At 41.6% G+C, this 26072-nt stretch overlaps 2 protein-coding genes across 2 annotated transcripts in view; both read left to right on the plus strand.

The window, feature by feature from the left end:
• The window catches only part of LOC129860004 (adhesion G-protein coupled receptor G7-like), a 28774-nt gene extending 16612 nt beyond the window's left edge, over positions 1 to 12162 (plus strand). The window contains exons 11-16 of the mRNA XM_055930315.1: positions 6866 to 6978; positions 7362 to 7693; positions 9526 to 9607; positions 10075 to 10233; positions 10507 to 10666; positions 10914 to 12162. Of these exons, the coding sequence (XP_055786290.1) occupies positions 6866 to 6978; positions 7362 to 7693; positions 9526 to 9607; positions 10075 to 10233; positions 10507 to 10666; positions 10914 to 11108 (1041 nt within the window). The 3' untranslated portion in view covers positions 11109 to 12162. The remainder of the gene's footprint in view (positions 1 to 6865; positions 6979 to 7361; positions 7694 to 9525; positions 9608 to 10074; positions 10234 to 10506; positions 10667 to 10913) is intronic.
• A 6042-nt stretch (positions 12163 to 18204) lies between these two features.
• LOC129860005 (mucin-2-like) lies at positions 18205 to 23108 on the plus strand. Its single transcript, XM_055930316.1, has 4 exons — positions 18205 to 18317; positions 19808 to 21268; positions 21816 to 21920; positions 22035 to 23108. The coding sequence occupies exons 1-4, from the start codon at positions 18281 to 18283 to the stop codon at positions 22154 to 22156; spliced, it is 1725 nt and encodes a 574-aa protein (XP_055786291.1). The 5' UTR covers positions 18205 to 18280; the 3' UTR covers positions 22157 to 23108.
• Positions 23109 to 26072: the final 2964 nt, after the last annotated feature.

A 26072-nucleotide genomic window follows, 5' to 3' on the forward strand; every position in this document is an offset into this window, starting at 1 on the left:
GAAGCTGTTTTTCAGTCTCTCGGTCCCTGCTTGGATGCACCTGTACTGACCTCGCCTTCTGGATGATAGCGGGGTGAACAGGTAGTGGCTTGGGTGGTTGTTGTCCTTGATGATCTTTATGGCCTTCCTGTGACATCGGGTGGTGTAGGTGTCCTGGAGGGCAGGTAGTTTGCCCCGGGTGATGCGTTCTGCCGACCTCACTACCCTCTGGAGAGCCTTACGGTTGTGTGCGGAGCAGTTGCCGTACCAGGCGGTGATACAGCCCGACAGGATGCTCTCGATTGTGCATCTGTAGAAGTTTGTGAGTGCTTTTGGTGACAAGCCGAATTTCTTCAGCCTCCTGAGGTTGAAGAGGCGCTGCTGCGCCTTCTTCACAACGCTGTCTGTGTGGGTGGACCAATTCAGTTTGTCCGTGATGTGTACACCGAGGAACTTAAAACTTTCCACCTTCTCCACTACTGACCCGTCGATGTGGATAGGGGGGAGCTCCCTCTGCTGTTTCCTGAAGTCCACAATCATCTCTTTTGTTTTGTTGACGTTGAGTGTGAGGTTATTTTCCTGACACCACACTCCGAGGGCCCTCACTTCCTCCCTGTAGGCCGTCTCGTCGTTGTTGGTAATCAAGCCTACCACTGTAGTGTCGTCCGCAAACTTGATTGAGTTGGAGGCGTGCATGGCCACGCAGTCGTGGGTGAACAGGGAGTACAGGAGAGGGCTCAGAACGCACCCTTGTGGGGCCCCAGTGTTGAGGATCAGCGGGGTGGAGATGTTGTTACCTACCCTCACCACCTGGGGGCGGCCCGTCAGGAAGTCCAGGACCCAGTTGCACAGGGCGGGGTCGAGGCCCAGGGTCTCGAGCTTGATGACGAGTTTGGAGGGTACTATGGTGTTAAATGCTGAGCTGTAGTCGATGAACAGCATTCTCACATAGGTATTCCTCTTGTCCAGATGGGTTAGGGCAGTGTGCAGTGTGGTTGCGATTGCGTCGTCTGTGGACCTATTGGGTCGGTAAGCAAATTGGAGTGGGTCTAGGGTGTCCGGTAGGGTGGAGGTGATATGGTCCTTGACTAGTCTCTCAAAGCACTTCATGATGACGGAAGTGAGTGCTACGGGGCGGTAGTCGTTTAGCAAATTAGTCAAGAACATAGTCGAGTGCAACAGAGTTATATTAATATTCTTCTTCTATCCATTTCTGGTCCACAAACTTTGAGCTTTAAGTCCCCCGAAAAATAAATACAGTGTGTTCACTAAACAGTGCATTGTCGCACCCAAAGCAGTTTCACCGTGATGATAAAGACACATAACTATTCACTGAAAATAAAAGAAAGAAAACAAATAATTTGCAACATAGGCTATTTGCCATTTTATTTTGTTAATATATAGGGTATTTAATATTAACGAAATCAAATGCGAAACATACATACACATTTAATAAAAAATAACATGCATTGTATGCCTACTCACCAAAGACTGATTATTTGAACACAAAATCCTTCCTCCTTTCTTTCCTCAAGAAGACTTCAATGACTCTGTTGTACAGTCTATCTGTGCGTTTTAGTTCCACCAATAAGTCATTTTCTATCGACATGGAGGCTAATGCTGAAAGCCGAGTCTGTCCAGTAGCATTTCTGGAATACGTTTTGATTCGCTTTAAGGCCGAGAATGACCGCTTGACAGAAGCCGTGGACATAGGGATAGTCACTGTCACACATGCCAATGTGTAAAGTTGCCCCATGTCCTCATTCAGATTTTTCTGCTTAAGGAAATCAAGGAGATCAGAGGGACTTTTCCCTTCAAAATCAGTCATAGCATACATTACAGTCAGTTCTGTTTTTAGCTTGGATAGGTCGAACAGTGTTCCGTGACTCTCTGTTAAGCTGGAGAAGGCTGTTTGCGGGATTTTTTTCCGGTAGGTCTGAAAGTGGGGGTCCAGGAGGGAGAGAAACATACATTTTTCGTGGTCTTGAAACCTGTTTCGTATCTGGCAAAGAATTTTGTCCAGAATATTGCTGTGGAGTTGTTGATAGTATGTGTGAGGGTCTCCTTGTGCTGGGCCTCTGCGTGCGCTGGGTGAACTTGAGATGCGGCTGTGTCATCGTAGATTTGACTGAACCTGCACCTCTCTCGCTCAATTGTGTCACAAAACTCGTTCACCCTTGTCAGGCAGAATTGTACATCCAAAGTTTGTTTCTGTAGAATTCCAAAAAGCACATCCGAATAATTAAAAATCCCATTGAATGTTTCAAACAAAAAACAAAACTCAAAATCATCCAAACGTGCATTAAATCCATCAGCCATAAGCACAGTATCCCCGTCATGGTCATCATGATGTTCCAGTAAGTGGCTAAACAGCTCCTTGAGGGCAACTCTCTTTTCAAAGACTGCATTGACCAATCTAGATGTATATTGCCACCTCGTTGGTGCAACCTTAGGAAGACACGCTTGCAGATGTCATCCAGCAGTTGCGTGCGCTTAGGGGATCGTGAGAAAAATGCTGCAAGGCCATTGAGGTTGGCAAAGAAGACCTTGCACTCTTTAAGCTTTGAGGCTCCTTGAGTCAGTACTAAATTTAGTCGATGTGCACAGCAGTGAATGAATAAGGCCATCGGTGCCCTCTCCTTAACTTTAGCCTGCACCCCATTGAGTCCAGATGCCATGACTGCTGCGCCATCAAAACACTGTGCCACAACTTTATCCAGGCTACATTCATTTTCCTCCAAGAAACGGAAAATAAGAGCGGCAATGTCATCAGCTCGCTTGCCGCTTGTCAAATCTTCAAATCGGATAAATCGCTCCTTGACTCCTGTGTCCGTCACATAACGCAGGACGAGTGAGAGCTGTGCTGCATTTCCCACATCTGTTGTCTCGTCCACCATAACAGCAACAAAGGGAGCTTATTTAATCTCCATTTTGATCTCTTCTCCCATCACTTCAGCAATAGCATAAATTAGGTCATTTTGTATTTTGCCGGACGTCCCAATGAACACTTTGTTAGTGGACAGGTGGTATTGTAAATCTGTGTTGCTTTCAGAAAGAAAAGAAAGAAGCTCCACGTAGTTCCCTTTGTTTGTGGAGTCAGCACTTTCATCGTCTCCCCTAAAAGAAAGTTCCTGTTTACCCAAAAACATGACACAATCAATGAGTCTTTTCAATATTTCGCTATTTTTCTTCACCTTTTCATTGTGCAGCTCCGTTGCCCTGCACGATTGTTCATTGAGCTGTAGATCCACTCGGGTGTCCCCAAAAGTTTTCAAAAGCACCATTGCTTGTAAGTGCCCAGCCGTACTTTGGTGTCTCGTTGCTGCCTTGGTTAGACAACTCAAGTTTGCAAAGCCAGTGTGGCTCCAAACACCAAATCGATCACTTGCGAATAATAGACATTCCCAGCAGTACAGTTTGCAGTGCTTCTCGGAGCCTGTGAGCCATTGATAGCGCTCGTAGTTGGAACTTTGAAAGTGGCGAACGAACCCCTTTCCCGCCTGTGACAGGCTTTGTAGCATCGGCGTCGGGCGACCTCTCCTTACAATGTCTAACTTTTCTTGAAAAGTTCGTCTTGAGAATGGCGTTATAATTATATCCTCGACCAAATCGATATCTTCTCCTCCTTCCGCCATTGTGGGTTGAAAAAACAACAGCTTATTCGTACGCAAATTAATTTGTTTATCAAATTCAGTTTCCTAGTTCTGAGGATCTGCATAGACCTGCCCATAGGACCTGCTTCTCAATATTGGTAATCCAATCAAAAGACGTGCACGCACTACGCCTGCTAGCTGGCTCCTGTGTAACACTAGAGCCAGCCAGCAGGCGTAAAATAGCCAACTCTAAAGCTGATTGGTTGACACTAAATTTTAATTTCCATTCACTTTAAGCTACAAGCGCCCGCACTGTTGATTCTGAAGGCCTGAGGGCAGATTTTAGACCCCTGGCAACACATGATGTCTGAATATGATTGGATAAAAGATCTAAAATTAAGACCAGCTGTCCAAATCTCAACCTGGGGCTGGAAGCAGTGCAACCAAGAGGAAAGCTATGAAATGAAGAGTATAATTCTTACTCTGGGGAATAATTTAATACATATTTGTGGGAAAATATATTTTAAAAATATATATATTCTGATGATGTTTAGGCCAGCAGAGAAGGACTTGCTGGCCCTGACGGCCCACCACTGGTTTTAATACTCAGAGGGAGACAGCTGGGTATTTATTCCCTTTGAGTCAGGAACCAAAATGCGTTCTCTGCAGCATTCGGTCATATGAGGGGTCGATCAACTTTTCAATGTCACTTCCCGGCATGTTGACTAAGTCAGGATCACACTCAAACGGATTTCTTTCCAATAAGACATTTACTCCTCTGAATCCACCGTCACTTATCTGCAGAATGTTAGAATATTTTAGTATTTCTCCTGCATGCTTGCGTTCAGTTTCCCTAATATGACCTCTGCATAGGCAGTGCCACACATTTCTTTTCATTACACAGAAAGTCAGCAAAGTCCGTTTTTTTTGTTGCCCACCATTCAATCCTATGGAATCTGTTTTCGTCAGTATAGTCACGCAGCACACTGAACATCCTCTGTGCAGTTTCATGCTCGAAAATCATAAGACAGAACAATATGTCCTTGTGAATAACATCCTCGACATGTAGCGAACAAAAATAAATGAATGGGCATCTCGACCCTCACAACTAACATCCATTTGGAAAGCTGAGGAGTTATTGAATGGTTCAGTCAGTTTCCTATTGATTGCTAGCTATAGCATCAATTCTTAGTTTCACAGTGTTATCAGAGAAAGGTATTGATGTGAGTTTCTGTGCCTCCCCACACCTTGTTTTCACCATATTTATTGTTGCGGTAATATACCTGAAATAGTGTGTGGTTTCATACAGTAGTGGGCCTAGCCATTCACCATGGGAATAGGGTGACCACATGTCCCGGTCCTGCATTTTGGACCTTTGTCCCGCAACCAAACAATCACGTCCCACATTTTATCCACAAATTCAAACACCACCACCAATTTAGAAAAAACCTGTCTTTGTCCCGTATTCAGTCAGATATTCCAACCTGTCTCTTGCAGTCCCGTTGCGCTATGACATACTTGTATATCATAAGGATGTGGTAGCTTACAGCCATGGTGATGTTAAAGACTTTTCTCCAATCAGTGTTGAGATCTGATATTCTGCTCAGCACAAGATGAAACCTAGGCCTATCATCAACCAATATTTCTCAAAACTTTTCAGACAGACTAAACTCGGAGAGGACATTTAGGCCTAACTACTTCAAAAAGCTTCTGATGAAGAGCTAGAAAAGTAAGTGAGTAGCCATATTAGACTGAAGATATAGGCATAGCAGTGGAAAGTAGGGTGCTGAAGGTGCAGCACCCCCTGAAAAATGTGAAAATAATTATAAATATTTCCTCAACAATAGTGCATTGGGCCTTTACTAGTCTTGTATTAGTAACTTACAGTCACGTCAAAAATTGCAGCCAAAACAACAGCAAAGTAGCTGCATTTGCATTTATTTAAGCTGTTTTCTAGTGACATTTATTTGGATGCAATTTCGCCTGGCATAGAAAATGTGCTCACTAGTCAGGACACTGTTGTTTAGAGGAGCTAGCCAACAACAACACAGCAAACACAATCACTTCAAACTGAAGCTGGAAAGACTGCAAATTAGCTGCACTTTGTTTTGTTTGAACTTTTACCAATTGACATTTCTTTGTATATATCCATAAAAATGATGCCAGCTGATTCATGATTTCAACTGGCTGAGAAACGTTGCCTCCCTGTCAAATCTACAATGTAGAAAACAAAAAGAAATGTGAGATAATAGCTAGATGCTTTTTATAGTGGAGATCAAGTTTATACATTGATTGGCTGGGCTGATGAGATAGTGGATTGCACAGTCAGATGGAACAGAGTAAATAGGCATTTTAACGTCATAGATTTAGTCTGTGATAACGTGTGGAATAGACACCGGCTGGAATGCAGTTTTAACCAATCAGCATTCAGGATCAGACCCAGCCATTGTATAAAAAAGCTGAATCAATATCTTGGAAGATCACATAATAATTATTTAGTATTCTACAAAACAGAATCAAATATAATAGCATAGTATAACGTTACTATTACACTAAAAACACCACCTCATGAGATTTAGGATGGTTAGATGAATAGTCCCAAAAAATGATCATGGCACTTGGCAGAAAGTGCTTTGATTGAAAAAAATTAATGAAGGCTATATAGTTTAACACCATCTGCTCTAATTTGTGCATGAAACAGTAACTCAAGAATATATGCATATTCTCATGAATCTGATTGAGATCAAACGATTGGCAATCAGACGCAGTTTGGACATTTCACTGGGAAAACATGAAGAATTATCATTCATGATTGACAGGGATGATGCATTGGCCTATTTTGAAGTTAGGTACAGGGTAGGTTACACTGTCCCGCAAATTCTCCTGTTGTCTCGCATTTTTGTATTTTAAATGTGGTCACCTCAAGTGGGAATAATTCAAGGGCAGCGGTCAAGTGCGGCCTTTTCCCACGATCTAAGGGCGCTCTCTGGTTGATTTTTATGTGTTACATTTGAATCATTTTCATTTAGATTTTTAAGGTTATCCACATTACAGTGATTTCGAGAAATAAAGACACTCATTATTTTATATACTGTATATATATATTTTTTTGTTGCAGGATTTTGGATATTCTCCTGCAACCCCATTTTAATATCAGGCGACCCCTAGTGTTGGAACCGCTGACCTATGGTTTACCCCAGCATATCCAGACACATGAGAGTGATGACTTTATACAGTATGACTGAGACAGAAACAGAGTGTTTGAAATATATGTTTTTTGTTTTTTTCTACAGTCATTCAGGAGGGATTTGAAATACGCTGAGGCGCTAAACTGGATCACCATATTGGGATGTTCCATGTCCATCATTGGGTTGAGTTTAACAATAACATTCCAGATCGCAACCAGGTAAGATCCTACAGGGTTCCAGAACCAATTCAAAATATACAATAACATTCCAGATCGTTACCCGGTAAGATCCTAGAGGGTTCCAGAACCAATTCAAAATATACAATAACATTCCAGATCGTTACCCGGTAAGATCCTACAGGGTTCCAGAACCAATTCAAAATATACAATAACATTCCAGATCGCAACCAGGTAAGATCCTACAGGGTTCCAGAACCAATTCAAAATATTGGGTGCATCTCAATAGTGTAAAGAAGCCCTTTGTCTGATCCAACAGGACTTGATAGGTGAAACTATTATAAAACCCACTATTAATGAACCAACACATCCATAACTACACTTATAACTTCCCTAACATAGTGTTGTCTATCACCTATCTTCAGGAAATCACGCAAAACCAACCCAACAGTCCTCTTAGTGAGCGTCTGCATGTGTCTCCTGATCTTCACCCTCCTCTTCATGTTGGGAGTGGACAACCCTCATAAACAGCTGGACAAACCTGAAATACAGGAGGACAACATTCTCCCCCCGTCCGACACACACACAGAGCGGGACAGAGGGCCCTGTACTGCAGTGGCAGTCCTGCTGCAGTACTTCCTGTTGGGGACGTTCACCTGGAACACGCTGTACGCCACACATGTCTTCCTGATGATCAGAAACAGCCTGGCCACCAGCCAGTCACAGTTCACAGCCTATACTGTGGCCATCGGATGGGGTAGGACAGCATGGAGAAAAATAAAGTATTTTGTTGTTTCTGAAGCTTTGGCTGACATTAGCCCTTGGCTCCTTGAACCAAAACTAATGCTAGGAGATATTTTATCTAATGTTAGATAATAAGCCTGAAATAGAACTTAAAAGCAACTTGTATAGTGATGTTATGTCTTTAGAGCATGTACAGTGGGGAGAACAAGTATTTGATACACTGCCGACTTATAAAGCATGTAGAGGTCTGTCATTTTTATCATAGGTACACTTCAGCTGTGAGAGACGGAATCTAAAACAAAAATCCAGAAAATCACATTGTATGATTTTTAAGTAATTAATTTGCATTTTATTGCATGATATAAGTATTTGATACATCAGAAAAGCAGAACTTAATATTTGGTACAGAAACCTTTGTTTGCAATTACAGAGATCATACGTTTCCTGTAGTTCTTGACCAGGTTTGCACACACTGCAGCAGGGATTTTGGCCCACTCCTCCATACAGACCTTCTCCAGATCCTTCAGGTTTCGGGGCTGTCGCTGGGCAATACGGACTTTCAGCTCCCTCCAAAGATTTTCTATTGGGTTCAGACTGGCTAGGCCACTCCAGGACCTTGAGATGCTTCTTACAGAGCCACTCCTTAGTTGCCCTGGCTGTGTGTTTCGGGTTGTTGTCATGATGGAAGACCCAGCCACGACCCATCTTCAATGCTCTTACTGAGGGAAGGAGGTTGTTGGCCAACATCTCGTGATACATGGCCCCATCCATCCTCCCCTCAATACGGTGCAGTCGTCCTGTCCCCTTTGCAGAAAAGCATCCCCAAAGAATGATGTTTCCACCTCCATGCTTCACGGTTGGGATGGTGTTCTTGGGGTTGTACTCATCCTTCTTCTTCCTCCAAACACGGCGAGTGGAGTTTAGACCAAAAAGCTCTATTTGTCTCATCAGACCCCATGACCTTCTCCCATTCCTCCTCTGGATCATCCAGATGGTCATTGGCAAACTTCAGACGAGCCTGGACATGTGCTGGCTTGAGCAGGGGGACCTTGCGTGCGCTGCAGGATTTTAATCCATGACGGCGTAGTGTGTTACTAATGGTTTTCTTTGAGACTGTGGTCCCAGCTCTCTTCAGGTCATTGACCAGGTCCTGCCGTGTAGTTCTAGGCTGATCCCTCACCTTCCTCATGATTACTGATGCCCCACGAGGTGAGATCTTGCATGGAGCCCCAGACCGAGGGTGATTGACCGTCATCTTGAACTTCTTCAATTTTCGAATAATTGCGCCAACAGTTGTTGCCTTCTCACCAAGCTGCTTGCCTATTGTCCTGTAGCCCATCCCAGCCTTGTGCAGGTCTACAATTTCATCCCTGATGTCCTTACACTGCTCTCTGGTCTTGGCCATTGTGGAGAGGTTGGAGTCTGTTTGATTGAGTGTGTGGACAGGTGTCTTTTCTACAGGTAACGAGTTCAAACAGGTGCAGTTAATACAGGTAATGAGTGGAGAACAGGAGGGCTTCTTAAAGAAAAATGAACAGGTCTGTGAGAGCCGCAATTCTTACTGGGTGGTAGGTGATCAAATACTTATGTCATGCAATGAAATGCAATTCATTACTTTAAAATCATACAATGTGATTTTCTGGATTTTTGTTTTAGATTCCGTCTCTCACAGTTGAAGTGTACCTATGATAAAAATTACAGACCTCTACATGCTTTGTAAGTAGGAAAACCTGCAAAATCTGCAGTGCATCAAATACTTGTTCTCCCCACTGTATGTGTAGTGTATATACTCTGTATATGGCTGCATGCAAATCTACCAGGCAATAACAACATTCTGTATTTTAGGACTGCCTGCGGTTGTGGTGGCCCTCACCTTAGGAATTAGTTACAGAGTGGATGATCCACTGGGTTACAGGCAGGAGGAATTGTGAGTCGATACTGTACTATATTACTACTGGACTACTTCTCTGTACTATATTATACTTTGCTGTTGTGTACTGTGCTCTACTGTTCTATACTATATCTTACTCTACTGTACTACACTACCCGTATTACACCTGAGTACTGTGCTGCGCTGTACTGCAATTTACTTCATCTTCAGTGGTTATTGTATAATAGGTTCAATATAAATTCAAGTGGGGTAATTGCTTTATAACATTTTATAACTCATGCTGTAAAAGGTTATCCCTATCAATGTTCGTATGCATGTTTTGTAATGTATGCTAATAATTGGCCAATAGCAATATAAAAAGGTTCAAACATAAGTTATTAAAATAATGTTCTATTTCGTTCAAAGGTTTCTTGTTTACTTCATACCACGTTACTCAAATAACAGGTGTTCTGTTTTGTCTGTCACATTGTCCCACTCTCTAACTCATTAATTTGACATCTCAGTTGCTGGCTTGCTGCCCTCGATCCAAAGGGGAACTTTGACTTCAAGCTGCCAATGTTTTGGGGGTTCCTGATCCCTGTGGCGTCCATGCTTATCTTCAACACAGTGGTGTTGGCATGTTTTGCAGTCACAACAGGCAAGACCAACCCAAATTTAACCAGGTAACATTAATTGGGGGCATTTTGGAGGCACAAAGTACAAAGTTGTATTCATTAAGATGTCTTGATTTACATGCTTGTTAATGTTTTATTGTCTTTCCATTAAAAGCTTGTAATAAATCAAATGTATTATTATTCTATTATTATTCATTGCCGTTAGTAAGAAAATCATCAAATGTAGTGATCGCCGTGCACTAACCCACTCAGTCAATGGAAGCACAGTGTTATTATACAACAGCATTACAGCATTCTAAGTATGTTGGTTATGTTTCCCAGTACAAGACACACATCGATGAAGAAGAAGTTCCTCAGTAGCTTTTCTCTGGCTGTGGTACTCGGTCTCTCCTGGATCCTGGGCTATCTGTTGCTCATTACACAGAACCAGACCATGTACACCATACTCAACATCTCCTTCTGTGTACTCACCACCACTCAGGTAGTAAATGTATGCACTCACTACTGTAAGTCACGCTGGATAAGAGCGTCTGCTAAATGACTAAAATGTAATCTATAAATACTAGTGTACTATTGTACCACAGAAACCAGACATGATTGAAAATTAGACTCATACTAAACATAAATAAATTGAGCTGGTCTTTATTGAAACACTACCTTTTGTTTGTCCTTGTGTGTTCCTGAAAATACTTGATAATGTCTTTGTTGTTTTTGTTTTCGCTCCACAGGGCTTGCAGATTTTCATTCTGTTCACAGTAAGAACAGCAATTGTCAAGAAAATGATGGCAGATGCTTTGAAATCTGTCTCTAGTGTTGAAATCCCACTTCACACCAAGAGATTCAGTCTTTGGCGAGGCAAGCACAAAGAAAAGGTTGAATCCTACACACAGCTGGACACTGCTGTCAACACATTAACCCTTTAACTGCCACATCATTTTTTTTCTTCTGAAAAATATGTGTATTTAACCTTAATATAGGCCATAAATAATGTGTATTTGATTGCTAAAATCTCAACCAGCCTGTTCAGTTGCCCAATTAGGTTAAACTAATTTTGTATTGGATTTTACATATGCTTTTTAAATCATCTGAAAAATGGTACATTAATTAACGTCATGTCTGCTTCGGTTACTTATAATGGAAGACAGGCCAAGATAAATGATGACTGATATAGTTGTGTGTCAATATATGGGTATTCAAATATATACACATTAATGTTTACTGTTTATATGCTCGTAATACCTGTAAAGTTACATGTCCTGAAAACATTTGTGAAATAAATTGAAGATAACAGGCAGACTTTAAATACTGGTATGAATATGAAAATATATGTATATTTGCACAGATAAAAAAATCCCACAACAATGTTTCTCCATTGTCCATAATAGCTAGCTTTGTCTAAATAGCATTCCTTTAATGGGCAACTCAACCTCCTGGTAGAGCATATTTTTCAAGAGTTCCTCAAATTAATAAATAACAAGATATTAGTAATTTCATGATACCAAAATTATGTTTGAGGTCAACAACATTGTACAGTCATGTAATATCCCATTTTATACACATTTAGTCCTGAACATGTGTGATTAATCAGGTTCCCGTTTTGTTATCGTTCACGTCCTGGTTTTTAACCATCTTTGAATGTTTGTGTAAAACTATGTCCAATAATGAAAACCACATGATCATTTTACTAAATGGCATGATAAAATATGGTAAACAAAAGTTATGTTTAATTTCATTTACATTTGATTGTCTGCCTTCTTACTCAGATTGTATAAAGCATCTAATTGATTGGCTGCAAGTTCAACCTCTGTCAATATCTCATAGACCTCCATTATTGCCTATAGTAATACACACACCATTTATGTATCAAAAGTGTTATTGTCCAATTTTTGGGCTATGCACATGTTTGTAAATACTTTATGTACATGTGTTCTTTATGAAAGTTGACTGTTTTGAATAAATCTGATTATTCTGTTTTAAGCATGTTTGTTCCATTATTCTTAGTGAGAATAGAAATGTTTGTTCCAGTATTCTTAGTAAAAAAAAAACATTATTTTACACAATCTCTCAGAAAATGGCTTTAGACAGTGTAGCCCAGGGGTGTCAAAACATCATCATAGTGGGCCACATTTGGTCATTGCCGAGGTTGATTAAGAAGCTTCTGCTCCATCGTCCTGTACAGCACAGGCTGCAGCTGCCAATTACATCCGTGGTAGAGGAGTACAATTTAACAAAAGCACGTCAGGCTATGATGTTGTGGGACAGCAAGGATGAGAGGGTTCGCCAGGAAGAGATCAAGGTCAGAACGCTAGGGCAGGCGGAGGGAACGGCTTCAACACTCTGATTTTGGTGGGTCGGTAAACCAAGACAGGCTGAGTCTGGGATCACAACCAGGTCAAGCTGGAAGAAAGCAGATCCACATTAGTGCTGTGGTGCAGATGGAGGTCTGAAAGGCTGAGAAAGCAGGAATGTCAGAGAGGTATAAAAGGCTGAGGAAGAAAGCAGGAATGTCAGAGGGAGGTCTGAAAGGCTGACATGCTGACCACACAGCAGTACATTTACACATGTTATTCAGAGGCGATTTTAGCATGTAAATCTTGGTAGGGCAAAAAAAATATGGTATTCATCCCAGCAAAGCCATTATACAACAAAACACTAAACAATACATTAATTGCACTATAATGGTGACAAACAGTGCCCACAAACTGTTAGTGCCTACTTAAAGCTGTCCCAACATCAGTCCCAACACCTTACCACTGCTACACCTGGCTATCAGCTTAGCCTTGGCAGCGAAACAGTTCATTCAGCCTCATTTACTGCCTTTTAAAAAAACATAGCTGATATGGCTGACTTGCTTAAACAAATGTGGTTTCTTCTGACAATTGATATGGACACACTGTGGCATAAAGGGACAACAAGCGAATAAGAGGCAATACGTTGTTTCGATGAGTGAGCTAGGACGGACGTAGTCAATATAACTATTTGTTCAGCACTTTTGAAATGTACAGCGACAGAATTCAGAACATGGGCCATTCTTAAGGTGTTCTCTCTGTACACCAAGTCAGAACCGTAGGATAAATAAAGGGGGCATATAAGCAGACAATGAAAGCTCTTACAATATTCGATGATGTCACGCCCTGACCTTAGAGATCCTTTTTATGTCTCTATTTTGTTTTGGTCAGGGCGTGAGTTGGGGTGGGCATTCTATGTTTTGTGATTCTATGTGTTCTATGATTTTCTATTTCTATGTTTTGGCTGGGTATGGTTCTCAATCAGGGACAGCTGTCTATCATTGTCTCTGATTGGGAACCATACTTAGGTATCCTTTTTCCCACCTGTCTTTGTGGGAAGTTGACTTTGATTAGGGCACTTTGCCTTTGAGCTTCACGGTTTGTTTTTGTAGTGTTTTATTGTTTTTGTTCGGCGTCTTGTCTAAATAAAGAACATGTAAACTCACCACGCTGCACCTTGGTCCTCTTCTTACGACAGCCGTAACAGATGATTACATTTCTCAAAAACAGTAAGAGGTAAAAATAGACCAAATTATTAGGGTGAGCCTCATGGGCTATTAACAGCTTACTACACAACATACACTTAGTATTATTTTCTTAGCTACAGTATACATATCTCCCTGGCATATTACATAATTTATGCAGCAGCATGCAACACATTTTTGGACTCACCTTGTTGTGCTGTGCTCACTTGAACAGGAGGGTGGAGCTGCGGTCATCAAACTTAAAGTTTGGAATTATCTGGATTTATGGTGCTTTGAAGACAACTGGGAACTCAGGAATTTTTTTTTGAATCATGATGATGTCAGTGATCTTCAGTTCGTAGCTCTAGTAATAGATCACAGTTCCCGATTTACAATTCCGAGTTGGATGAAAGTTTAAAACGTATTTTCCCAGTCGTAGCTAATTTTTCCCGAGTTCCCAGTTGTTGTGAACTCACATTCCAAACCGCTCATTGATGACTTTGCGATTTCCAACTTGTTGTGTAATGTTGATGTCCAATGGCTAATGAGCACTGATACGTTTTATCTTTAATTTCTCTTCATTATTTCCTTTCATATGACAAGGATTAAAAATGATTTGCCAGTAGATTGTCAACTTGATTCATGATGATGACTGCTAGATAAGATTTTGAAAGTATGATGTTGACATCAGTCCAATCAAAAATACTGTAGATATTTTTATTTTATTTTTTATTTTACCTTTATTTAACTAGGAAAGTCATTATGGCTGAGATCCCGCTAACGGGATCGATATGACAACAGCCAGTGAAAGTGCAAGGCGCCAAATTTAAAACAACAGAAATCCCATAATTAAAATTCCTCAGACATACAAGTATTTCACACCATTTTAAAGATACACTTCTTGTTAATCCCACCACAGTGTCCGATTTCAAATAGGCTTTACAGCGAAAGCACCACAAACGATTATGTTAGGTCAGAGCCAAGTCACAGAAAAACACAGCCATTTTTCCAGCCAAAGAGAGGAGTCACAAAAATCAGAAATAGAGATAGAATGAATCACTAACCGTTGATGATCTTCATCCGATGACACTCATAGGACTTCATGTCACACAATACATGTATGTTTTGTTCGATAAAGTTCATATTTATATAGAAAAATATCAGTATACATTGACGTGTTATGTTCAGTAGTTCCAAAAACATCCAGTGATTTTGCAGAGAGCCACATCAATTTACAGAAATACTCATTATAAATGTTGATGAAAATACAAGTGTTATACATGGAACTTTAGATACACTTCTCCTTAATGCAACTGCTGTGTCAGATTTCAAAAAAGCTTTACGGAAAAAGCAAACCATGCAATAATCTGAGTACGGCGCTCAGAGCCCAAACAAGCCAAAAATATATCCGCCATATTGTGCAGTCAACAGAAGTTAGAAGTAACATTATAAATATTCACTTACCTTTGATGATCTTCATCAGAATGCACTCCCAGGAATCCCAGTTCCACAATAAATGTTTGTTTTGTTCGATAATGTCCATATTTATGTCCAAATTCCTTCTTGTTGTTAGCGCGTTCAGCCAAGTAATCTAACTTCATGACTCACGAGCAGATGAAAAGTCCAAAAGTTCCGTTACAGTCCGTAGAAACATGTCAAATGAAGTATAGAATCAATCTTTAGGATGTTTTAACATAAATCTTCCACAATGTTCCAACCAGAGAATTCATTTGTCTGTAGAAAAGCAATGGAACGCGAGGTAACTTTCACATGAACGCGCGTCACGAGCTCGTGTCTCTCTGCCAGGTTTCTGACTCATTCCCCTCTCATTCGGCCTCACTTCACAGTAGAAGCATCAAACAAGGTTCTAAAGACTGTTGACATCTAGTGAAAGCCTTAGGAAGTGCAACATGACCAATATCCCACTGTATCTTCAATAGGGAATGAGTTGAAAAATGACCAACCTCAGATTTCCCACTTCCTGGTTGGATATTTTCTCTAGGTTTTTGCCTACCATATGTTATACTCACAGATATCATTCAAACAGTTTTAGAAACTTCAGAGTGTTTTCTATCCAAATATACTAATAATATTTGGATAGAAAATATATATTATATATTAGCAACTGGGACTGAGTAGCAGGCAGTTTACTCTGGGCACCTTATTCATCCAAGTGCCCCCAGCCATAAGAAGTTAAGAACAAATTCTTATTTTCAATGACGGCCTAGGAACAGTGGGTTAACTGCCTTGTTCAGGAGCAGAACAACAGATTTGTACCTTGTCAGCTCGGGGATTCAATCTTGCAACCTTTCGAGTACTAGTCCAACGCTCTAACCACTAGGCTACCCTGCCGCCCCATCAACGTGAGGTGATGTCATTTTATCTGTGGCCAATGACCTAGAGCCTTCTTGGATGGGCACTTCTTCTGTAACTCTACAGCAGCACACAAGGGGATAGAATTTTCAAGTCTACCCTTAGATTTGGCAGTGACGTAGTGTCCCCATGAGTGACAGAACACTGAGCCAATTACAGCGCAACGCTCCGCAAGCCTCACAAAAAGTACATATATTTTATTTGTATTTCTTTTTGCTGAAAATTATTTGGGGCTCAAAACAGGTGGGGCAGAGAATGACGGGTCGCCACTGATGTTATTCAATCATTGCATCCAAAATGCTTGTGCTCGTCAACCAGCGTCTGTGTAGCCAGGCGCTAAAATAGAATTTGGTTCTATTTGTGACGCTTGACGCGCTGCAAGTCCCACCTCTCCCATCTCCTCATTGGTTTTTAGGAGCATATACCCACGTGGGTGATTGAAAGATGAACTGAGGTCCACACTCCAGTCCAGTTGGTTGTGGTAATGCACCTTGAAGTTGGTTACCAACCACCATATAAAGTCCAATGAAGAAGAAGACTGAAGGAGGAGAGATTACTATAAACTAACTCGGTTTACCCTCTTATCTGTGGATTAATTGTCAGAGTAGAGGACCTTGTGTATTTCAGGTAAAATAACAACCCAATGTTTATATCCCAGGACAAATTAGCTAGCAACAGCAAGCTAGCTAGCTAAATTTCCATGAATGTTTAATGCTTTTTGACCTGTCTCCAAATTAAAACAGGCATGTCAGAGGGAGGTCTGAAAGGCTGAGGAAGAAAGCAGGCATGCCAGAAAAAATAGCCAGAAAAAAACAGGGCAGCTGTACATGCTGGGGGAGTGTGAGAGAGAGGGCACTCACCTTGCAAGACATCTGGAACATGGTAAGGCAACGGATTAAGTTTCTGCTTTGCTCTGTGTACAATGTCTTTCAAACAGCAACAAACTTTCACACATGGGGGTTGGCAGACAGCCAAGACAGTTTTGATGTCTTTACTAATATTCTACAATGTAGGAAATAGTAAAAATAAAGAAAAACCCTTGAATGAGTAGGTGTTCTAAAACTTTTGACCTAAACTTTTCTGTTTGTGTCTACATACACTACCGGTCAAAAGTTTTAGAACACCTACTCATTCAAGGGTTTTTCTTTAGTTTTAATACATTGTAGAATAATGGTGAAGACATTAAAACTATGAAATAATACATATGGAATAATGTAGTAACCAAAAAAGTGTATGTACATGTATGTACATATACAAAGCCCGTGTATATTCTGCTTGTTCATTGTGTGTCTGTTTATTCTGTTTATTGTAGAAGCTCCATTTCACCCAGTCAAATTCCTGTAAGGTGATTCTGAGTTCCTTGAAGGAGGAAGAAGGAGTAGCGATTACAGTGCCATCCAGCTCTCAGAAGGTACCTTTCAGGTGAGCCGACAGTGATGACCCCCATTGTATTTTAAATATTATACTTCCTCACAGTCAACATTTTCTAAAAATAGTCCTCTATCCAATGCTTTTGGAATATTCCAGGCTCCCTGACTGTCTAGGTTTTATTTGACTTTCATCAAGCTGGACAGAGTGAAGAGACTATAAATGTAGGTCCATTATAATTTCAACACAGTTTCGATGTGGTTTGAGTCATTTCAATGTCGTTTGATTCAAATAATCAAATCTTGATGAGTTGGTTATGTTAATTAACTGTGTAGTGCTTGGGCAGAAAACAAAACATCCACCCAGGAGGGCCCCAGGACTGAGTTTGGGAAACCCTGTTCTAGAGAAGTCTACCCTCTAGTGTCCTCACATTCTAATCCAGACCTCCAAGACACTTCCATTACTTTGTTTTATTCTTCAACTATAATCAGGAGATCTAATTACACCTGCTCTAGTGGAAAGTTGTTCTGTTTACCAAAACATGTACTGTATCTTCTCAGGTGCAACTAAGAATGTTTTGCAGAGAGAAGGGTAATGCTATTGGTTGACTGGTCCTCACAATATCCATCCATGTGTATCCATTTTATTCATCCTGTCATGTAGCTGATCTACTTGTGTGTGTCTTTACTGACCCTGTTGACAACATGGGTTGTGTTGGAGCCAAAGTACAGTACTTCCCCCTTAATTTCAATAGTAAATCATTAACTGGTATCTGCACGTTACTGCAGTCTCTGTGACAGGTGGAGAGCAGCACAACATTAGACCAACAGACGTCCTAATAATGTGCAGTCTGCTGACACTGGGTGACTGGAAACAGCAGAGATGAAGGAGCTATGGATTATGGCTGTCTTTGCTACAGGTAAGACTTGCTCTATATTCGATTCATTCAGGGTGATTTAAGATGTTCAGACTACACTGAGTGTACAAAACATTAAGATCACCTGCTCTTTCCATGACAGTTTGGCCAGGTGAATCCAGGTGAAAGCTATGATGCTTTATTAATGTCAATTGTGAAATCCACTTCAATCAGTGTAGATAAAGGGGAGGAGACAGGTTAAAGAAGGATTTTAAAGCCTTGAGATAAGGATTGTGTTTGTGTGCCATTCATAGAGTGAATGAGAAAGACAAAAGATGTAAGTGCCTTTGAACGGGGTTGTCACACCCTGGCCTTTGTTATATTGATTTTCTTTATTAGTTTAGTTAGGTCAGGGTGTGACATGGGATGGTTGTGTGTTTTGTCTAGTTTAGGGTGTGTGTATTGTTTAGGGGGTTTTGAAGATGTATGGGGTTGTGTTCAGTAGAGAGGTTTAGGAAAGTCTATGGTTGCCTGGTTTGGTTCTCAATCAGAGACAGCTGTTTATTGTTGTCTCTGATTGGGAGCCATATTTAAGGCAGCCATAGGCTTTAGGTGTTTGTGGGTAATTGTCTATGTCTAACGTTAGTAGCTGTGTGTGCACTTTCGTTTGTAGCTTCACTTTTGTGTATTAGTTTGTATATTGTTCGTTTCGTCTTCATCTCTAATAACAGAAGATGTACTCATATCACTCTGCGTATTGATCCGATCCATGCACCTCCTCAGGCGAGGAGAACGAACGTGACAGGGGTATAGTAGGTAGTAGGTGCTAGGCGCACCCGTTTGTCTCAAGAACTGTAACGCTGCTGGGTTTTTCACGCTCAACAGTTTGTATCAAGAATGGTCCACCACCCAAAGGACATCCAGCCAACTTGACACAACTGTGGGAAGCTTTCGACACCTTGTAAAGTCCATGCCCTGTCAAATTGAGGCTGTTCTGAGGACAGAAGGGTGTGTGTCTGTTGGAGTGTGTTCGTAATGTTTGGTATACTCAGTGTATGATGTTAAGTTTCTTGTATGATTGAGAATTGGGTAGGAAATTTGCTTTCACTTCAGATGTGCAAAAATGTATGATTCATTTAACGTATCAATTGATTATTACCAATATGTGACCTTACTGTGTTTACAGTTTGGTTTAAGTATTTAAAAGTGTTGTTTATTGTCAATGATTGATCAATGTTTTGTCTGTTTGCTGTGAAGAATACATTAGTCTATTAAGACATTGTTTCAGTTTATTTTTATGCAGACACTATTGACTGTGAATCGACTACTGTCAGGTCTTAGATTCAGTTGATAACAGAATAGCCTTTTATCAACTCTCTACCGTTTATTGGCAGTGATAAAGATGTATTTCTGTCAAAGTACAGTAGAAAATATTTCTACACTGATGCAGACACAATGAAACTGGAACAGCATGGATCACCTCCTATGATTAAAGCAACTGACACTATGTATTCTTGTTTATGTGGTTTACTGAGTTCTTAATTTTTTGTCAGTTTCTTTGCCACAGGTGGATCTCACCACATCCTCTGCCATTACAACCACCATTGACATAACTATCCCAACTACTGCTGCCCCTTTAACCCCTGACCCTCCAACGACTACTTCCTCTATAGCCCCTGACCCTCCAACTACTACTTCCTCTATAGCCCCTGACCCCCCAACTACTACTACCCATTTAACCCCTGACCCTCCAACTACTACTTCCTCTATAGCCCCTGACCCCCCAACTACTACTACCCATTTAACCCCTGACCCTCCAACTACTACTTCCTCTATAGCCCCTGACCCCCCAACTACTACTACCCATTTAACCCCTGGTTCTCCAACTACTGATGCCCCTATAACTACTAACACTCCAACTACTGACACTCCAACTACTGATGCCCCTATAACTACTGACACTCCAACTACTGACACTCCAATTACTGATGGCCCTATAACTACTGACACTCCAACTACTGACACTCCAATTACTGATGGCCATATAACTACTGACACTCCAACTACTGACTCTCCAACTACTGACTCTCTAACTACTGACACGTTAACTACTGACACGTTAACTACTGACACGTCAACTACTGACACTCCAACTACTGACACGTCAACTACTGACACTCCAACTACTGACGCGTCAACTACTGACTCTCCAACTACTGACACGTCAACTACTGACACGTCAACTACTGACGAAGCAACTGTCACTACAACTACTGACACTCCAACTACTGATGCATCATTAACCCCTGAACATACAAGTGCTGATGCACCACCTGAACATACAACTACTGATGCACCACCTGAACATACAACTACTGATGCACCACCTGAACATACAACTACTGATGCACCACCTGAACATACAACTACTGATGCACCCCTTGAACATACAACTACTGATGCACCCCTTGAACATACAACTACTGATGCACCCCTTGAACAAACAACTACTGATGCACCCCTTGAACAAACAACTACTGATGCACCCCTTGAACAAACAACTACTGATGCACCCCTTGAACAAACAACTACTGATGCACCCCTTGAACAAACAACTACTGATGCACCCCTTGAACAAACAACTACTGATGCACCCCTTGAACAAACAACTACTGATTCTCTCATAACCCCTGACCCTACAACTACTGATTCCCTCATAACCCCTGAGCCTACAATTACTGACACTCCAACTACTGACACTCCAAGTACCGAATACCTAACTACTACTGGTCTTCCAACTACTGGTTACCCTACCTCTATCCCTATCACCAGTACCAGTCTCCCCACCACCTCTACCATCACCTCTACCACCACCTCTCCTACCACCACCACCACCATCTCCACCACCACCTCTACCACCACAAACCCTCCTCTGGTCTGTATCAATGGTGGTGAGCTGCAGAGTGGAGTCTGTATCTGTCCTGATGAGTGGACCGGAGAGACCTGTTCAGAGGGTAAATCCTCACACTTACACTATACCTAACCCTGGATCTCACATTCAGACTCCTCCACAATACTACACTACTATACCTAACCCTGGATCTACCATTCAGACTCCTGCACAATACTACACTACTATATCTAACCCTGGATCTACCATTCAGACTCCTGCACAAAACTAGACTACTATATCTAACCCTGGATCTACCATTCAGACTCCTCCACAATACTACACTACTATACCTAACCCTGGATCTACCATTCAGACTCCTGCACAATACTACACTACTATACCTAACCCTGGATCTACCATTCAGACTCCACTCCACACCACTCCACTTTTATACCTAACCCTGGATCTCACATTCACAGTACACACCACTACACTTTTATACCTAACCCTGGATCTCACATTCACAGTACACACCACTACACTACTATACCTAACCCTGGATCTCACATTGAGTCTACAACACTTTTCCCTGGATCTCTCATTCAGAATGTATATTTCATATTCAGTCATAAATTTGGTCAATGTTGAAATGCATTTTCCTTCGATAGGGAATTTCTGCAATTCCACCATCATTGGTCAATTCTCCTACCCAAGAACAACGGTTGGCTGGTCTGCTTATTCAAAAGAGTTGTGTGATGAGAAGACAACCAGTGGTATTACTTTTATTCACCTAAAATGAGGAAAATTTATTCATCTGTTACAGTCCTAATTAATGTTGTAATAGATAACACAAAATCTTGAGTATCTGCTTAACTTGGTTCCTCCAGCCGGTTTACCAAGAGCCTCAGCAAGATGTTTAAATGACACTGGATCTCCAATGTTTGGTTCTCCTCATGAGCTGCAGTGTGAATTTACCCTCAGTGACATTCAAGGAAATGTAAGTCAATAAGCATATTTTTTATGATCCTGATATTTGACAAGTCTCAATGTTGCGTTACTTAGGTCATCATTATGAGGAGTAGATCTTACAGTCTGGAGATCAGTAACAACTGGCTCTTACCTTCAGCTCATCTATTCTGTTCCTTTATTCTGCTTAACAGTTGATGAGGAACATTATTTTTTATTTGTTGTGTTTCACATTACGGTGTTTGGGACATTTTAGTAATTTAGCAGACTCTCTTATCAAGAGCGACTTAGAGTAGCAACTGCATACATTTTCATACTGGTCCTGTAAGGTACTGGGTGTCGTGAGTGTGAAGTCAGGCGCAGGAAAACAGAGATTTCAATTATAGTGCTCTTTTAATGCGCACACGGTGAACCACGTCCACCCCACTAAACACTGGGTGCTCAAAACAAACTGCCCCAGACACGGGGAACGAAAACAGTCCAGCACTATACACAAACATAAACCAACACGTTTGTCTGTATCAAACACCAGGCTTACAATAATCAATCCCGCACAAAGAAACGGGCGGGCCGGCTGACTAATAATGCCCAACTAATTACAACAAACTCAAAACGGGTGTAATCAATAAACACATAAGGAGGGGGAGAAAATAATCAGTGGCAGCTAGTAGGCCGGCGACGACGACCGCCGAGCGCCACCCGAACGGGAAGGGGAGCCGGCTTCGGTCGGAGTCGTGACAGGTCCCCCGTGGGAATGAAACCCACAACCCTGGCGTTGCAAGCGCCTTGCTCTACCAACTGATCCACAGAGATAGTACTGACTATTTTAATATTGAAATGTACTCACAGTTGGTAGAGCAACTTCACTTCCACTTGCACAATGTTCTGTTGAAAAACAATACTAAAATATAAATCCTTGTCTGTCTCTATTCAGATCTCCAGTAGTTCAGGTGATTTACTAGAGTTAGCCTTCAGTACTCAGATCCTGACCTCCCAACCAGAGCAGCTGTCAGCTGACAACATCACCACAGCAGCTCAGATAGCTAACACGCTGCTTCTGTCTGCAAATATCACAGAGGTAAAACATGTTTTGAAATCAAATCGTACTATGACATGTTCTGGAGAGAAACGTGAGGTTGTTACTGCAGTGATTTGAACACTTGAGGGTCATCCCCTGGTTTTGATCATGTTGCAGGACATCGCAGTGGCAGCTGTAACAACCATCAGTCAGCTGCTGAATTCCAGTGAGGAGAGTTCACAGGAGAGAGTCGCTGTCCAAAAGTACTGTGTTTGTACTGAGTGTGTTTGTCTGTGTGAGCGTGCGTGTGTGGTGGTGTGTGTTTCTGCATATATTTGAATTTATGTGTGTACGTGTGCCTCAGTGCGTGTCTGTATGGGTGCATGTAAACTAATGTTTTTCTGTGTTTCTCTCCCAGGCTCACAGAGACCCTGGAGAAGTTTTCCCTGGACCAGCACAGTAATGTATCATTGGTGGTTCAGCCCAACCTGGCAGTCCAGTCTGTCCAAGTACCAAGTGACACAGTAGGGATCCAGTTTACTGCTCTGACTGGTGAGTGGGACTGCTAGTAAACCTACAGACTGGCATTTAAAGTGATAGTTTAAATCTGTATTGACAGACTGGGTAAAACTTCTCATTTTTCTAATGTTTCTCCTCTGTTGGTCAGTAAGGTTTGGTATGGATTTGATTTGTTGTACTACAAACAAGTACAGAAGTAACACTATATTGTTCTGCTTTAAATTGCTAAATCAAATGAATCTCCTTCTCCAGGAAGATCTGGTAATTTTGTGGCCAACAGAATTCATCTCAACACCAATACCTCTGAACTGATAGCTGACAATGGAGGTTCTACTGATGTCCAGATTGTCATAAAATTCCCACCAGGTGAGTCAATGTTGGTATGCAAACATAATGTATCCTTTCTTATACCGCTTTCACCGAGATAACTTAACTGCTCTTTGTGGTCGTCGAAATCCGGTAAGCAGTGCCACAAATATTGATTGTCCAATAAAGTTGAGTCACATGAGATAAGCCTATAAGGCAAGGTCAAGCTACTATGTATATGAAGTCCTGATATGAACAACAATCTCTCTCGCCCCCCTCTCTCTTTCTCCCTCTTTCTCCCTCACTCCACTCAGTTTTACGTAGTAAAAACACAAACCACTCCATTGGTTTTGTACTCTACCAAAACGACCGGTTCTTCAGGTCCAGGGCTTTCAGAGCTTCTTCAGGGACCAGCAGAAGGGTCATCTCTGCTAACCTGGGACAGGTGTCTGGGTTACATGTTGAAATGCTCTTCAAGCCCACAGTAAGATTTCTCTTAGAATCAATAAATGCATAGCGGTCCAAATTCCCTGGGATACATACATGGGAAGTTAACCATTATCTAAGTCACATGTGTCAAACTCATTCCACGGAAGGTTGAGTTGCTGTGGGTTTTCGCTTCTCTTTTGTACTTGATTGATGAAGTAGTAAGGAACTCCCCTCATTTGGTTGTCTATGTCTTAATTGAAAGGAAAAGACTTAAACCAGCAGACACTAGGCCCTGCATGGAACAAGTTTGACAACCCTGATCAAAGTTTTCCATTGCCGCTTATATTTTGGCCAGTGAACAGGGAAGCAAGTTTTTGATAGTGAACCAGGAAGCATATGTTGTCTTGTATATAATATGATCAATAATAATTATTTCCCACATGTGCTTAATGACCTGTTGTATTTCACAATATACTTTATGATTATTTTTTAAATAAGGAATACTGTGAATGCATGTGTTTTTGCTGAAGGATTTACAGTGAGTTTGTTTCTGTTCTCACTTCTCAGGTTGTCCCCAACGCCTCCCTCCATGACTTTGCCTGCGTGTCATGGAACTACACATTGAAAGACTGGAGCACCTTTGGCTGCTCCAAAGTCAACCACTCAGAAGACGGCCTGCGATGTTTCTGTAATCACACCACTAACTTCGCTGTGCTGATGGTGAGTAGCTAGTTGCTCTAATCTCCCTTTTTACTGACCACACTCTGACCTATGGAGGGGTTCCCAAACTTTTTTGGCCCATGACCCCATTTTGATATCTGATCATTCTCGAGACCCCAACCATGTTAATTTTTTTGTAGTAATTAAGATGGGCTATGGCAGTCAGTAGCAAAACATTCTAACAGTGTTTCTGATTGTCTTCTCAATTCACCATCACATACTTTTAATGTGGGACTATGATAGTCAATTGTAAATTTGTCTGACATAATGTCTCTTATCTCACCACCACTAATGAGATAGGAGACATACTTGATGCATGTTGATGCATGTTGCTTTGGATCTTCTCAAAGTCAGGGGGTGTGGTTTACAATGCTCCCCTCATCTCTGCTGTCACTTCCAACCTGGAACGTTACTTGGTTTTAATGCAGACTAGTACACTAAATCCAGCCTCACACAGATATGAGCTGTCAAAGGGTACCATGAGTTTTAATACTCAGAGGGAGACGGCAGGATATTTATTCCCTTTGGGTCAGGAACCAAAATGCATTATCTGCAGCATTCGGTCATGGCGAGACCCAGATGCAGACATGGGAGGCAAATGGTTCAAGGCTCTGATATTTATTAGTATCCAAGGGGCAGGCAAGAGAATGGTCATGGACAGGCAAAAGATCATAAGGTCAGAGTCTAGGAGGTACAGAGTGGCAGGCAGGCCCGAGGTCAGCGCAGTCAGTATGGTCAGGCAGGCGGGTTCAGAGTCAAGGCAGGCAAGGGTCAAAACACGGAGGACTAGCAAAAAACAGAGAAGGAAAAAGTAGGCGCACGGTATAACATGCTTGTTGACTTGACAAAACAAGACAAACTGGCACAGACAGACAGACAGAAAACACAGATATAAATACCCAGTGGATAATGGGGAAGATGGGTGACACCTGGAGTGGGTGGAGACAAGCACAAGGACAGGTGGAAC

The sequence above is a fragment of the Salvelinus fontinalis genome, chromosome 7 (assembly GCF_029448725.1).
Source record: "Salvelinus fontinalis isolate EN_2023a chromosome 7, ASM2944872v1, whole genome shotgun sequence".
Classification (NCBI taxonomy): Eukaryota; Metazoa; Chordata; class Actinopteri; order Salmoniformes; family Salmonidae; genus Salvelinus; species Salvelinus fontinalis.